The 13,811-nt window shown below is 57.7% G+C and overlaps 1 protein-coding gene across 9 annotated transcripts in view; it reads left to right on the top strand.

Annotated features, from left to right (window-relative positions):
- The window catches only part of HDAC5 (histone deacetylase 5), a 34,277-nt gene extending 22,385 nt beyond the window's left edge, over positions 1 to 11,892 (top strand). For 4 of the 9 annotated variants that reach the window (XM_054709129.1, XM_008149279.3, XM_054709131.1 and 1 more), the window contains 24 exons: positions 552 to 811; positions 911 to 1,052; positions 1,157 to 1,271; positions 1,533 to 1,663; positions 1,776 to 1,922; positions 2,011 to 2,123; positions 2,433 to 2,564; positions 2,763 to 2,985; positions 3,913 to 4,124; positions 4,386 to 4,688; positions 5,379 to 5,544; positions 6,372 to 6,505; positions 6,851 to 6,971; positions 7,469 to 7,518; positions 7,678 to 7,785; positions 8,207 to 8,262; positions 8,401 to 8,488; positions 9,630 to 9,749; positions 10,004 to 10,101; positions 10,269 to 10,387; positions 10,908 to 11,041; positions 11,309 to 11,393; positions 11,528 to 11,693; positions 11,773 to 11,892. In XM_054709129.1, coding sequence (XP_054565104.1) covers positions 552 to 811; positions 911 to 1,052; positions 1,157 to 1,271; positions 1,533 to 1,663; positions 1,776 to 1,922; positions 2,011 to 2,123; positions 2,433 to 2,564; positions 2,763 to 2,985; positions 3,913 to 4,124; positions 4,386 to 4,688; positions 5,379 to 5,544; positions 6,372 to 6,505; positions 6,851 to 6,971; positions 7,469 to 7,518; positions 7,678 to 7,785; positions 8,207 to 8,262; positions 8,401 to 8,488; positions 9,630 to 9,749; positions 10,004 to 10,101; positions 10,269 to 10,387; positions 10,908 to 11,041; positions 11,309 to 11,393; positions 11,528 to 11,693; positions 11,773 to 11,812 — 3,263 coding nt within the window. In that variant the 3' untranslated portion in view covers positions 11,813 to 11,892. Of the gene's footprint in view, positions 1 to 551; positions 1,053 to 1,156; positions 1,272 to 1,532; positions 1,664 to 1,775; positions 1,923 to 2,010; positions 2,124 to 2,432; positions 2,565 to 2,762; positions 2,986 to 3,912; positions 4,125 to 4,385; positions 4,689 to 5,378; positions 5,545 to 6,371; positions 6,506 to 6,850; positions 6,972 to 7,468; positions 7,519 to 7,677; positions 7,786 to 8,206; positions 8,263 to 8,400; positions 8,489 to 9,629; positions 9,750 to 10,003; positions 10,102 to 10,268; positions 10,388 to 10,907; positions 11,042 to 11,308; positions 11,394 to 11,527; positions 11,694 to 11,772 lie in introns of those variants that run through there. The other 5 variants (XM_054709130.1, XM_028157135.2, XM_054709132.1 and 2 more) reach the window with 5 other exon arrangements.
- The last annotated feature ends 1,919 nt before the right edge of the window (positions 11,893 to 13,811 follow it).

Genomic DNA, 13,811 nt, shown 5'->3' with positions numbered 1-13,811 from the left:
AAGTGGGTAGGGATGTCTAGAGGGTCCCCAAGGGCCTCTCCTGGGTTCACTGAGGGCCTGGCTGCCAGTCCTGTCATTTCTAGAACTGACCCCTGTGCCTCAGTGTCTCTTCTAGTACAGACTTTTTGGCGGGGAGTGTGTGGTGTTGAGAGGTGAGGGAGGAGGCACAAGGACAGTAGTTATATCCTGGTTCATCGGTCACCTGCTGTCTGTCTGTGGTCATATTACTTAAACCTCTTGAAGCCTCAGTTTCCTCATCAGTAAAATAATTCATATAAAGAACCCAGTGGCATTAACTATCAATGACAGTAGCACGTTTTGAGCACTCACAATCTTCTAGGTACTGTGCTTCCTGCTTATTCGTCTTATTGAAGTTTATGGCTTCAACCTCACTTAACTGAGGCACAAGCTTGTATCCCCAGAGCAGAGGGATTTGACTTCCCATCTCTCCGTTCTCTTTTGGTCTAGTAGTCCTGCTTGATAGCTCTCTGGGTGTCAGGCAAGGCTGCCAGGGCTTAGTGGGGACCCCTTTCTGCCTCTTCTCCCCACAGTGGAGGTGAAGCCGGTGTTGCCAGGAGCCATGCCCAGCTCCATGGGTGGCGGGGGTGGAGGCAGCCCCAGCCCAGTGGAGCTGCGGGGTGCTCTGGCAGGCTCTGTGGACCCTGCCCTGCGGGAGCAGCAGCTGCAGCAGGAGCTCCTGGCGCTCAAGCAGCAGCAGCAGCTGCAGAAGCAGCTCCTGTTCGCCGAGTTCCAGAAACAGCATGACCACCTGACACGGCAGCATGAGGTCCAGCTGCAGAAGCACCTCAAGGTGAGCGAGGGGGGTGCGGGGGGGCCACCCAGACCTCTGACCCCCGCCTGGACCTGCTCACCCTGCCTCCCCCTGCCCCCCGCCCCCGTGCCTTTGCAGCAGCAGCAGATGTTGGCAGCCAAGAGGCAGCAGGAGCTCGAGCAGCAGCGGCAGCGGGAGCAGCAGCGGCAGGAGGAGCTGGAGAAGCAGCGGCTGGAACAGCAGCTGCTCATCCTGCGGAATAAGGAGAAGAGCAAAGAGAGTAAGGCCTGGGGCCTCCTGGGGCCAGCCAGGACGCCTGTCCGTCTCCCCTAGGCTGTGGGGTCCTGGCCCGAGCACCCAGGTCAGCTGTGCCCTGTCCCACAGGTGCCATCGCCAGCACCGAGGTGAAGCTGAGGCTCCAGGAATTCCTCCTGTCGAAGTCAAAGGAGCCCACGCCAGGCGGCCTCAACCATTCCCTCCCGCAGCATCCCAAATGCTGGTAATGACCCTGGGCAGGCATGGGTCCCCGAGGTGCCCTGCTCAGGGGCTGCCTGCCTGCAGGCTAGAAAGAGGTTCCTGACCTAAAGCCATATATGGGCCCTGCAGTCCCTCCTAGGAAATCCCACTCCTGGCTTCTCTCGCTTCCCTCATCAGGATCCATTTTCCTATCGCTGCACACAGTGGATATTTCATAAACGTAGAATGCTAGGTGACAGGTGATACCTTAAATCTGTCTCTATCCCTGCCCTTCAACCCCTAGGGGAGCCCACCATGCTTCTTTGGACCAGAGTTCCCCTCCCCAGAGTGGCCCCCCTGGGACGCCTCCCTCCTACAAACTGCCTTTGCTTGGGCCCTATGACAGCCGCGATGACTTCCCCCTCCGCAAAACAGGTAGGTGCCCAGCCTGGCCTCCCAGCATATGGCTCCTGGGAGGTGGAGGGCTGGGCTGTCGTGTGTGCCCATTTGCGTGGCTGTGTCTGAGCCCTGGCTACCTTCTCCCCAGCCTCTGAACCTAACTTGAAAGTGCGTTCAAGGCTAAAGCAGAAGGTGGCCGAGCGGAGAAGCAGTCCCCTCCTGCGTCGAAAGGATGGGACTGTCATTAGCACCTTTAAGAAGAGAGCTGTTGAGATCACAGGTGCCGGGCCTGGCGGTAAGGACTCCTCTCCTGTCCCTGTTCCGAGGGCCTGGGAGTAGCGGTGGCTCCAAGCAGGCCCAGCTGACAGCCACTTCTCCCGTAGTGTCATCTGTGTGTAACAGCGCGCCAGGCTCTGGCCCCAGCTCTCCCAACAGCTCCCACAGCACCATCGCTGAGAACGGCTTTACTGGCTCAGTCCCCAACATCCCCACCGAGGTACGGGCCTGTGGGCGGGGAGGGTGGGCCCCAGGTACCCCTTTTCCCTTGGAAGGACAGCAGCTCCTTCCCCTCTGTCTTGCTGAGAGTGCCCAGCAGGGACCTCTCTCCCCATGTAGACAGGCTGGAGAGACCTGTTGCCCTGGAGTGGGATATGCCCCGCGGGCCCCTGAACGGCTGTGACTCTTGGCCCGCCCCCAGGTGGGGCTTGGTAGCGGGGAGCAGGGCACCATTCAGAGCCCTCGGTCTCAGCCCCAGGTAGTCCCCCTTTGCCTGCGCTCATGCCTGTCTCTCCTGACTGCTCCCCAGATGCTCCCCCAGCACCGGGCCCTCCCTCTGGAAAGCTCTCCCAACCAGTTCAGCCTCTACACGTCTCCCTCTCTGCCCAACATCTCCCTAGGGCTGCAGGCCACAGTCACTGTCACCAACTCGCACCTCACTGTAAGTACGGGCGCGTACCCTGTTAGTCCTGGATGTCCCCAGCTAGAGCTTTGTCCTCCCAAGGCCCTGAGGGAGATCACATACACTACCTCAGAGCTGGGAGGTGGGCAGAGGGTAGGTGAGGGATGCTGGTCCGAAGTTGGCAGGACGGGGGCAGTATAAGCCCCTCCCTCATCTGTCTCCCCTCTCCATCCCCAGGCCTCCCCGAAACTGTCAGCACAGCAGGAGGCTGAGAGGCAGGCCCTTCAGTCCCTGCGGCAGGGTGGCGCACTGACTGGCAAGTTCATGAGCACATCCTCTATCCCCGGCTGCTTGCTGGGTGTGACACTGGAGGGCGACTCGAGCCCCCATGGGCACGCCTCTCTGCTGCAGCATGTGCTGTTGCTGGAGCAGGCCCGGCAGCAGAGCACCCTCATCGCTGGTGAGTGGGCAGGCCGCTGTGCGAGGGAGGAGGGTCAGGCCCCACTTCTGGGGCTCAAGGCAGGACCAGCAGGGAGAAGCAGTCAGGGATTCTTTCCAGCCCTGCCACAGCTTCCCTCAATGGCATCATTGATTTCTTCCACAACCTACAGCCTGCGGATCCTGGGCTCCGCCGCACCTGCTGCCGTGATGGAGCTCACGTGCCAGAGCAGCGCTGTCCAGTAGAAAGATAACACAAGCCACATCTGTAATGTAGTTTTCTAGTGGCCGCATTAAGACATTAAAAGTTCATTTTAATAACATATTTAACTCACTATATCTAGAATATTATCATTTCAACACATAGTCGATACAAAGAGTTATCAGTGAGATACTTTGTGTTTTACACTCTCTTGAAACCTGGGTGTATTTCACACTTAGAGCACATCTCAATTTAGGCCACATTTCAAGTGCTCAGTAGTCAGTGTGGCTGGCAGCTGTGGGATTGGACAGCACAGCTTGGGACAGTCAGCCCTTAAGTAGCCAGTGGCATCAGAAGAGGTTCTGCTTAAAAGACACGTGGTCCTGGCTCCCGGGCTCCCCAGCCCAGGATCCATGTTCCTGAGCAGGGAGGTCTTGTTGTAGATGGGAAGAACTAGTCACTGTTTTCACTCACATGGAGGGCCCACGACTACATGTGCAAACATAAGTGAATCACAGGGAGGGAATGGAGAATCCAGGAAGGCTTGCTGGAGGCAGTGGCTCTTAGCTGGGAGACTGTTTCATTACGGGGAGGAGGAAGAACGGGGCTCAGATTTGGGGGCAGGGTGCTCCAGGCCGCTCCACAGTTTCTCCTGAGTGTACAGGTGGTGGTGTTTTAGGATGGGGAGAGTCTTGGGATGGGATGAGGGGCCTGACAGTCATGGTGACTCCTTCCCGCACCTGACAGTGCCGCTCCATGGGCAGTCCCCACTGGTGACGGGTGAACGAGTGGCTACCAGCATGCGGACGGTGGGCAAGCTCCCGAGGCACCGGCCCCTGAGCCGCACTCAGTCCTCGCCGCTACCCCAGAGCCCCCAGGCCCTGCAGCAGCTGGTCATGCAGCAGCAGCACCAGCAGTTCCTGGAGAAGCAGAAGCAGCAGCAGCTGCAGCTGGGCAAGGTGAGCCGGGAGAGGTAAACGCGCAGGGCTGTGCCGGGGGCAGGACCAGGCTGACAGGAAGGCCGAGGGGGCTGACACCGAGGTCACTCCCCGGTGCCACATCTGCTCAGAGGAGCCACCTTGCCTTTTTCTAATTCACACAGCTCTGTAAGGGCTGGGTGGCTGCCAGGGAGAGGGGAGGGAAGGATGGACCCTCCTGGGCCACAGATTGCACGGCTGCTCCCCCTCCCAGCTGATGCGCTCCCTCTGCTCTGCTCCCAGATCCTCACGAAGACTGGGGAGCTGCCTCGACAGCCCACCACCCACCCCGAGGAGACAGAAGAGGAGCTCACAGAGCAGCAGGAGGCCTTGCTGGGGGAGGGAGCCCTCACCATACCCCGAGAAGGCTCCACGGAGAGTGAGAGCACGCAGGAGGACCTGGAAGAGGAGGAAGGGGAGGAGGAAGAGGAGGAGGAGGAGGAGGAAGAGGAGGAGGAGGACTGCATCCAGGTCAAGGATGAGGAGGGCGAGAGTGGCGCTGAGGAGGGACCTGACTTGGAGGAGTCCAGAACTGGTTACAGAAAGGTGCCCCCTCCCCCAGGCCTCGATCACCATCCCTCTGTCCTTCCTCCTTTCCACCCTGCCTTTCCCTCTCCCCAGTCTGCAGTGCCCAGGCTGTGCAGGGCCAGCTTTGTGAAGAGAGCAAACGGAGTAGGAAAAGACAAGGAGCTGTGGAGGGGAGGGACTGCTGGTGTTGGTCTCAGAGCTGTCAATACCAGTCGCCAACCCCTCCCTGCCTCTGTCTGTGATCGCCCCCGCCTGTCTCTTGTGTGTGTGTTTGTACGTATGTGGCCGTTATCTGCATTTCTGCCTGCGTAGGGTCGGTTGTGCGATGGTCCCTGTGCGTGCGTGTGTGCGTGTGTACACACACACCCTCACTGTTACTACAGTATGCCCTGTGCCTAGTGCGCACTTCATTCATTGCGGCCACAGCTGAGCCCTCGGGGCCTGAGTCATCCCACCCCTCCCACACACTTACCTCAATGCTACTCTGGCATGACTCATCACTGTCCTCCCATCCCTCCCCTTCTCCTGGGAGATGGAGACAATGAAGGCTGGAGTTTCTTCTGTTCCTGGAGGGAGTTGGGGGGTGGGGGGAGAGGAGGTTTAGAAGGGCTGGCTATGGGACCCCCCTGGAGGCCCCAGGACACCTGTCCTCACATCCATCTCAGGCTACGCCTCACCTAGGCTCCGTCCTACTCTCCTCCTTCCCAGGTGTTCTCAGATGCCCAGCAGTTGCAGCCACTACAGGTGTACCAGGCACCCCTCAGCCTGTCCACTGTGCCCCACCAGGCCCTTGGCCGAACCCAGTCCTCACCTGCTGCTCCTGGGGGCATGAAGAGCCCCCCAGACCAGCCCACCAAGCACCTCTTCACCACAGGTGAGCCCCACTACTGCCGACTGTCCTTCCACCTTGTGCCAGGGGCCTGTGCATGCATTCAGTCTGTTGGGAATCGTGAAGAGATACAGCCCCTGGCCTGAAGGGATTGCCAGGGCCCCTCAGAGTGCCCTGAAGGGAGGGAAACAGGCCTTCGTCCTCTCCCTGTGCACCACCAGCCAGCCACCTGTGGTAGTGGGGGCATCCTCTGCCCCACCGCGAGGGAGCGTGGCGATCCCCTGTCCATACCCACTGGGGCAGCATCTTTTCCAGGGCCCCCACCCACTCCTGCTGAGGGACCCCTGATTTTGTGCCATCACCGCACAAGCCCTCCAGTGGGTGGAGAAAGCTCACTGTCTCAGTCGGATCCTGCCCTTCCAGCTTCCCCTGTCTCCCTGTGAGGGCAAGCGTGAGGCCTCTGTCCATTCCAGAAAGCCCTTCCCCTTGACGCTGCCCTGTGCTGGGGCCACAGATGCCTGAGGATGGTCTCACCTCATCAGTGGGGAGTGGGGGGTGGGGAGCAGCACACAAGGGCTGTGACAGGAGCGGGGCAAGGAGGATGTGCACGAGGGTCCGGTGCTAGGGGCGTAGTGGGCAGAGATAAAAACCAGGGGGGTGTCAAGGGCAGCCTCGGTGAGGTTTGAGGAGCAGGGAGGCTGGACAGGCAGTAATGGAGGAAAAAACTTCCGGAGGAGAGAAGAGGGGTGGGTGTGTGGGAGGGTGGCTGGGGTGGGCTGGGGAGAGCTCAATGAGCTCTTCTGAGGATTGCGGTGGCCAGCCTATCACATGGCCCAGAGCAGAGCTGACGGACAGGTATGTCTCTGGCTCAGGCGTGGTTTACGACACATTCATGCTGAAGCACCAGTGCATGTGCGGAAACACACACGTGCACCCTGAGCATGCTGGCCGGATCCAGAGCATCTGGTCCCGGCTGCAGGAGACGGGCCTGCTCAGCAAGTGTGAGGTAAGGGAGCCCCTCCTTCCTTCAGCCCCCAACGCAAACCCAGCGAAGGCCTTTGTGCCTCCCTGTTGGTGAAGCCTCTTTCCGTGTCTCTGTACAACCCCTGACCTCAGGGCCAGTCCCCCCATCCCTTACAGCCTGTTTTCCCCTTATGGTCCCCCGCAGAATCGGGGAGGGTCCTGGCCTGGGGTTCCCAGGGGGGGCCAGGTTATATTTTCTCAAAAGCCTTTGGATCTCCTGAGGTCAGAAGTGGCTCCATGTGCCCCAGGCTGTGGTGCAGAGAGAGGGTCTGGGCTTCACGGAGAGCTGGACCTTCAGTGCCACGCTTCTCCTGATCTCCCCTGCCAGCGGATCCGAGGTCGAAAAGCCACACTGGACGAGATTCAGACGGTGCACTCTGAATACCATACCCTGCTCTATGGGACCAGCCCCCTCAACCGACAGAAGCTGGACAGCAAGAAGTTGCTTGGTGAGTGAGCAGGCTGACGGGCAGGGTGTGGGCCGGGCCTTGTCCACTGCCTGGGTGGGATAGGGGGCTGTCAGGAAGACTGCTTGGCCAGGGTAGGCAAGTGGGTCCTGTTGAGCACAGGTCATCCCCAAGGCAGAGGTGGTAGGGGCCATATTGCATACCTCCAAGGGACTCTGTTCATGTAGAATATGACATTATCAGAGCATGCTGGTGGGAGTGCGTTGCAGAGTGGAAGGTGAGGGGTCTGGCTTGGTGATGGGGGTGTGTTTTGCTCTTCTTCCAAATGATCCTGCCCCTTTTTCCCTGCTGTCTGCCCCAGAGGCAGGATGTACCCCCAGAATAGGGGACAGACATCTCCCAACTGGTATGGGCTGCAGAAGCCTGACCTGGGCTTGGGTCTTTTTCTATGACTGAACTCACTGCCCTCTGCACACCCCAACCTACAGCCTTGGCAGTGGAGGCAGCTTCCAGAGTAGCTCTGTTTCTCTTCCCTGCAGGCCCCATCAGCCAGAAGATGTACGCCATGCTGCCTTGTGGGGGTATCGGGGTGAGTAGGGCACCTGCCAGTGGGGGTTGGTGAATGGTTCTCCCAATTTTGGCCCCTCCCTTCCTGCCCAACATAGCTGCTGGCTGTCCAAGTGTCCATCCCCATTCTTGCCCTCCCCCTGCAGGGGGCACGCTGAAGCCTGCTCTCCTGCCCCTGCAGGTGGACAGTGACACTGTATGGAATGAGATGCACTCCTCCAGTGCCGTGCGCATGGCGGTGGGCTGCCTGGTGGAGCTGGCTTTCAAGGTGGCAGCTGGAGAGCTTAAGGTGAGTACTGGCAGGGGGGAGCTAAGCACTGCTTGCCTTGGTCTTGTATCCTCAGGAGCCGAGGATGGGGCAGCCTTAGCTTTCCCTTCAGTAAGGCATGGTCCTTTGCAACCTCAACTTTCAGGTGCCAGAGTTGGGAGGAGGTGACAGTTCTAAGGCCAGCTGGGGGATGAGGGGTAAAGAGGGACCAACAAAGTGGCACTAGTGTCTGGTGCTCTCATGGGCATCTCGTGACCTGGGATGGTCTGCCTATCTGCCCACGTGGCCCACAGCTGGCCACAGGTGTGTATGATACATGTTTCTGATCTGTGTTTTCTTCCCTGCTTGGCTTATATTTCTGTCCTTCTGTGTCCACCCCTCTGTGGCCACCTTGCCTGCCTGTCTGTCTCTTATCTCTGTCCCTCTGTCTGCAACTTTTCAGAATGGATTTGCCATCATCCGGCCCCCAGGACACCATGCTGAGGAATCCACAGCCATGTGAGTGCCACCCCAGCCCTGCACTAGACCCGCAGTCCTCACCCTTTTTCCCTCTCAGCGAGGTGATGCATGTATCCTGCTCATGGAGCAAACCACTGCTAAGGCTGACCTCCCCGCCCTTTCTCCCCCTTCCCTCAGGGGATTCTGCTTCTTCAACTCCGTAGCCATCACAACCAAACTCTTGCAGCAGAAGCTGAATGTGGGCAAGGTTCTCATCGTGGACTGGGTAAGCAGTGAGCTGCTGGGGCCAGGGTCAACCTTCAGGAAGCCCCCACCCAACCTTGCCTCCTCTTCCTCAGGTGCCCACGCTGGAGCTGGGCCTGATGGCTTACTTTACATCCTCCTCCTGGAGCATTAGCCCAACCCTCCATTTCCTTGGGACTCCCTCCTCACTAGGAGACTCGAAAGTGGTTTTAGCCCCTGGTCCATGTTGGCCCCCACCTTGCAGCTTCAAGTAACTGAAAGGACTTCCTACTTTGAACAGTAGAGACCAATACCATCGTAATATCACGACACAGTGTGCTCACGCCATCTTATGTAGGAAGGAAGAATTAGGATGTCCATTTCTATATATGGAGACACTGAGCTGTTGGGTGACTTACCCAACCAAGGCCGCTTAGTTTGGGATGTTGGCACTGGGTTTCAAATCAGGCCTTTTGGCCCCAACACTTGTACTCTTGCTCCTACACAGTGCTTCTCAGACCCTGTCTCTCTTGGCAGAGGGAAAGGCACCCACCACTCCCTGTGAGCTGGGGAAGTAGCCATGAGCAATCCTCGTCAAGGGTGAAATCTCTTTGAAGACCAACTTTGGCCTAAAAATTAATGTTAATGTTGGATTTTTCTTCAGAATGTATCTGTGTTTTTTAAAAATATATATTTTTATTGATTTCAGAGAGGAAGGGAGAGAGAGATAGAAACATCAATGATGAGAGAGAATCATTTGATTGGCTGCTCCTGCACACCTCCCACTGGGGATCCAGCCTGCAACCCGAGCATGTGCCCTGACCGGGAATCGGACCGTGACCTGGTTCACAGGTTGATGCTCAACCACTGAGCCATGCGGGTTGGGCTATAGCTATTTGTTTTCCAAGGCTTACTAGCCTTAACGTTGCCCTCCACACTGTTGTATAGAATGGGCCCTGGGAGAGTAGCCACATTCGCTTCATGGTTTTGCATCTACCCTGCACAGCTCCTGGTTAGAGAAGCATAGGGTGATACTGTTGTGAACAGAACACAGATGCCCTGTAGCTAGTGGTGGGCTGTACCCTGGGCTCACCATATTGGGGGAGGGGGGGTGACAAGTGGAATTTTTACCTTTGGGCTAGAGCCTGGGCCATTTTCCTGATGCTTTCACCCCTCCCCACTAGGACATTCACCATGGCAATGGCACCCAGCAAGCATTCTACAATGACCCCTCCGTGCTCTACATCTCCCTGCATCGCTACGACAATGGGAACTTCTTTCCAGGCTCCGGGGCTCCTGAAGAGGTACAGCTCCTGGGTTCAAATGTGGGGCCCCTTAGGGAGGTAGCAGAATGGGACCTGGCAGGGAGTCCTGGAGGCCCTTGGTGGTGCTGGTACCTGGGGAGTCTGGGCTCCTAGTGGGAGGACCACACCGGCCAACTGCCCTTCCATGCAGAGCAGAGGTCAGTGGAGTGAGGGCTGGAGGTAGGGCTGAGGGTGGGGGCAACTTCTGGGATCCCTAGGCAGTGAGAATAACCCCTCCCCCACCGTGCTGCCAGGTTGGCGGAGGGCCGGGCATGGGGTACAATGTGAACGTGGCATGGACGGGAGGTGTGGACCCCCCCATCGGAGACGTGGAATACCTAACAGCCTTCAGGTGAAGACTGAGAAGGGCCAAGGGAGGGGTGGGAGCCCCCGGGCCCTGCCGTGGGAGGGTAGAGACACTCAGTTTGGTGTAGGTGGAGGGGGTTGTCTTGGGGGGCACAGTGGGGCGAGGCCTGGCTCAGCCTCCTGCCAGGGTCAGCTTGGGCCCTCCCTTTGCAGGACAGTGGTGATGCCCATTGCCCACGAGTTCTCACCTGACATGGTCCTAGTCTCCGCCGGGTTTGATGCTGTTGAGGGACACCTGTCTCCGCTGGGTGGCTACTCTGTCACCGCCAGATGTGAGCCTGCTGGGGGGTTAAGGGAGGCTGTGGAACAGTAAGGATGGGGTCAAGTGGGGGGGTGGAGCAGTATAGACTGATGCTGCACCGTTGGGAGGAGAGCTGGGGCAGGTCCAAGACTTGCAATAATCCTGGCAGTGCCCCCTAGTCTCCCTCTGCCAATCCTGGCCTTGAGAGGCAAGCAAGGAGGGAGGTGGGGGGAATAGCAGAGGGTGTGTCTCCTCCCGGAGTCCTAGGCATGGAGCTTGTTGATCCATCCTGTGTCAGTGGTGTTCTTTAAAAGACATCTAATTGCATTTCTAAAGCTTGTCTGTTATGTTTTGTCTTTAATGGAGCATTTAGTCCATTGACATTAAATTTTATTATGGATAGATACACACGTTTGAGTTTAAGTCTACCATCTTATTTTGTGCTGTTTGTCTCACCTCTTGTTTCTATTTCTCCTCTCCTTTCTTACCTTCTCTTGAATTTTTTTTTTTTTTTTTTTTACCATTTCATCTCTCTTCACTCATCCCTAAAGGTTTTGGCCACTTGACCAGGCAGCTGATGACGTTGGCAGGGGGCCGGGTGGTGCTGGCCCTGGAGGGAGGCCACGACTTGACCGCCATCTGTGATGCCTCTGAGGCCTGTGTCTCGGCTCTGCTCAGCGTGGAGGTGAGGGGTGAAGGGAGGGGCTGGGGGATGTGGGCCAGTAGGCCAGGGTCTGGGAGGCTGGGAGGAAGGGCCCCTTCCTGGGTCAAGCAGTACCGAGGGCCCTTGGGAAGGTTTTCCTGGGTCCCAAGGACAGCTAGAGGCCAGGAGAGCTTTCTGAGTAGGGGTTCCCCCTATCATGAGAGATGTCTGAGGCTGAATGGGGTGGTTAGAACGTCAGGCACCACCACCCATTCCCCACCCTAAGCCTTCTCTTCTTTCTACTGCCAGCTACAGCCCTTGGATGAGACAGTCTTACAGCAAAAGCCCAACATCAACGCAGTGGCCACGCTAGAGAAAGTCATCGAGATCCAGAGTATGTGGGGACAGGTGGAGGGGCTCAGACCTTACCAGAGGGGCGGAGCTTAGGGGTGTGCCAGGGCTGGGGATGAACAAATGCATATGGTGGTTTTTGCCCTCTTTGATCTCCTGCTCGTCTCTCATCCACAGGCAAACACTGGAGTTGTGTGCAGAGGTTTGCTGCTGGTCTGGGTCGTTCCCTGCGGGAGGCCCAGGCAGGTGAGACGGAGGAGGCCGAGACTGTGAGCGCCATGGCCTTGCTGTCAGTGGGGGCCGAGCAGGCCCAGGCTGCTGCAGCCAGGGAGCACAGCCCCAGGTGAGGTTCCTCCCACCTCTCTGCCCTCGCCTACGCTGAGGACCCCACTCAATGCCCCTCCCTGTGCTTGTCCCCACAGGCCAGCAGAGGAACCTATGGAGCAGGAGCCTGCCCTATGACGCCCCGGCCCCATCCTCTGGGCTTCATCATTGTGATTTTGTTTATTTTTTCTATTAAAAACAAAAAGTCACACATTCAATGACGTGTGCCGTGTGGGTCTCTCAGCCTCGCCCCTCCTGCTCCTCTAAGCTGTCTCAGGCCCCTTCCCCTGTGGCCCACATCTCAGCTCTAAAAGTTTGCTTCCTCTGGAGGATATGGGGCTACCTTTTGCAGCCTCTCCCCATATTGTATCTCACACCCTTTCCCCGATTCTATCCTTTCCCCCCTTGGAGCCTGGGCCAGCTCAAGGTGGGTAGGGGGCCAGATAGTACCTTTTGTTTCTGGAGTCTCCCTGAGTGAGGACGGAACAGGAAGTTTGGTGCCTTGGTTTCAGCTGACTTGGGGGGAAATGCCTTAATTTCACCCTCCTCCTCTCTGGCTTTGGGAGGTCCTGAAGGGTCTCTCTACCGTCAAGGATGTAGAGTGGAGGGGAGGTGGGCCCCTGCCCAACGATTCCCCACCCTTTTCCCCACTCTGTTGTCCTCGCCATCTCTGCAGACTTCTTTCTCCTCTGCCTTTCTCCTGGCCTCAGCACCAAAGGGAAGGCTTGTGCCCTGGGATGTGGGCCTGAAGTCTGTGGGCAGGGCTGTCCTGCTTTACATTCCTTAGGGGCTATTTCCCCTTCCAGGGGCTGGAGTGGGTGGGAGGGATGGGGCTGGACTCCTGGGTTATGAGGGGCCTGGGGGAGCCTCAGCTCCAGGCCTGCTTTCCAACTTACTCTGTTGGCCTTCCTGCCTCTCTGCTGACACAGACTGGGGAGGGGAAGGAGAAGATGGTCCCTGCAGGGGCGCTGTAAGCTGGTGAGAGTGCCCTTGAGTTCAGGACCAGATTTCCCGTCATCCAGCATGCTGCAAGCAGAGTGGCCCACCTCTCTCCTGGGACCTTTTGCTTTGAAGCCTGGGGATGGTGAGAATGGGGGCTCTAGAAGGGTCGAGGCCAGAACCCAGAAACATAGAAGTCTGCCCTCAGCTGGAGCTTCCATTCCTCCTGGGCTTCCTTTGCTGGCCACCAGCCCAAGGAAGCTAAGATCAGGATGGGGTGCCGCCCTCTCTCTTTCCCAGAAGCCCAGCCTAGTCCCATTTCTGGGGCTGGGGGCCCACAAGGCTTCTCGGGAATGCTGTCCAGCCTGTAGGAAACCAAAGATGGGAAGTGGCTCCCAGGGGGCTGAGTCTTCCTCTCTCCTTCCCAATACCACACACACTTTTTTCTTCCCATCCTTGGGCCCCACCAATCTGTTTACATATTCCCCTGATGGGGCCTGAGCAGGGTGAGGGAGCCAGGGGAGGGGCAGGAGTCCCACCACCATCAGTTCATTGTGCACTTGTCTTACGTGTTGTTAGTGTGTCCTAGATCCTCCTGGGGGCTGGGCTGGGCTCAGTGTGTCAGGCCTCCCCGTGCTGAGCCCCAGCTCTGGACCCCTTACCTCCCATCTTCCAGTGGCTGGTCTGGTTCTCATGTAAACCCACTCCTTGCTTTGTCTCCTGGATATGGTTTTCAGTTAAGTATTTTGTAACCCATAACATTGTGTGTCCTTGTATAAATAAATTGGTTTCTGGCAGTGCCTTCTGGAGCCAGTGTCTCTGTCCTCCGGGCTCCCAAATGGAGTAGAGGTTCTTATTTCCCCTCTTGGCCAAAAAAACTGCTCTTCTCTCCAGCTCCTGGACTAACCAGTTTAGGGAACAGGAGGCTGGGTGCATCTCTGTCCAGTAGGTTAAAGACAAGGTTTCACTGAAGGTAGCCACAGCGCCACAGAAGACCTCTCGGATGGCCGAGGTGGGGATGGTGCCCAGGGCCGAAGGTCTCAACTGAATATTTACAGCCCTCCCCTCTCCTTTTGACTCTCTGCCTCTGTGGAAACAGGGTTGGAGGCGGGTGGAGAACAGGCGGCCCAGGCAGGATCCCACTCGTGTGCACACGGACAAGTGTAGTGGATATGCACACATAGGTAAGAGAGTCCAG

The sequence above is a fragment of the Eptesicus fuscus genome, chromosome 20 (genome assembly GCF_027574615.1).
Source record: "Eptesicus fuscus isolate TK198812 chromosome 20, DD_ASM_mEF_20220401, whole genome shotgun sequence".
Taxonomy (NCBI): domain Eukaryota; kingdom Metazoa; phylum Chordata; class Mammalia; order Chiroptera; family Vespertilionidae; genus Eptesicus; species Eptesicus fuscus.
Note: the sequence above shows the minus strand (reverse complement) of the source record. Positions and strands in the feature narration are given on the sequence as shown.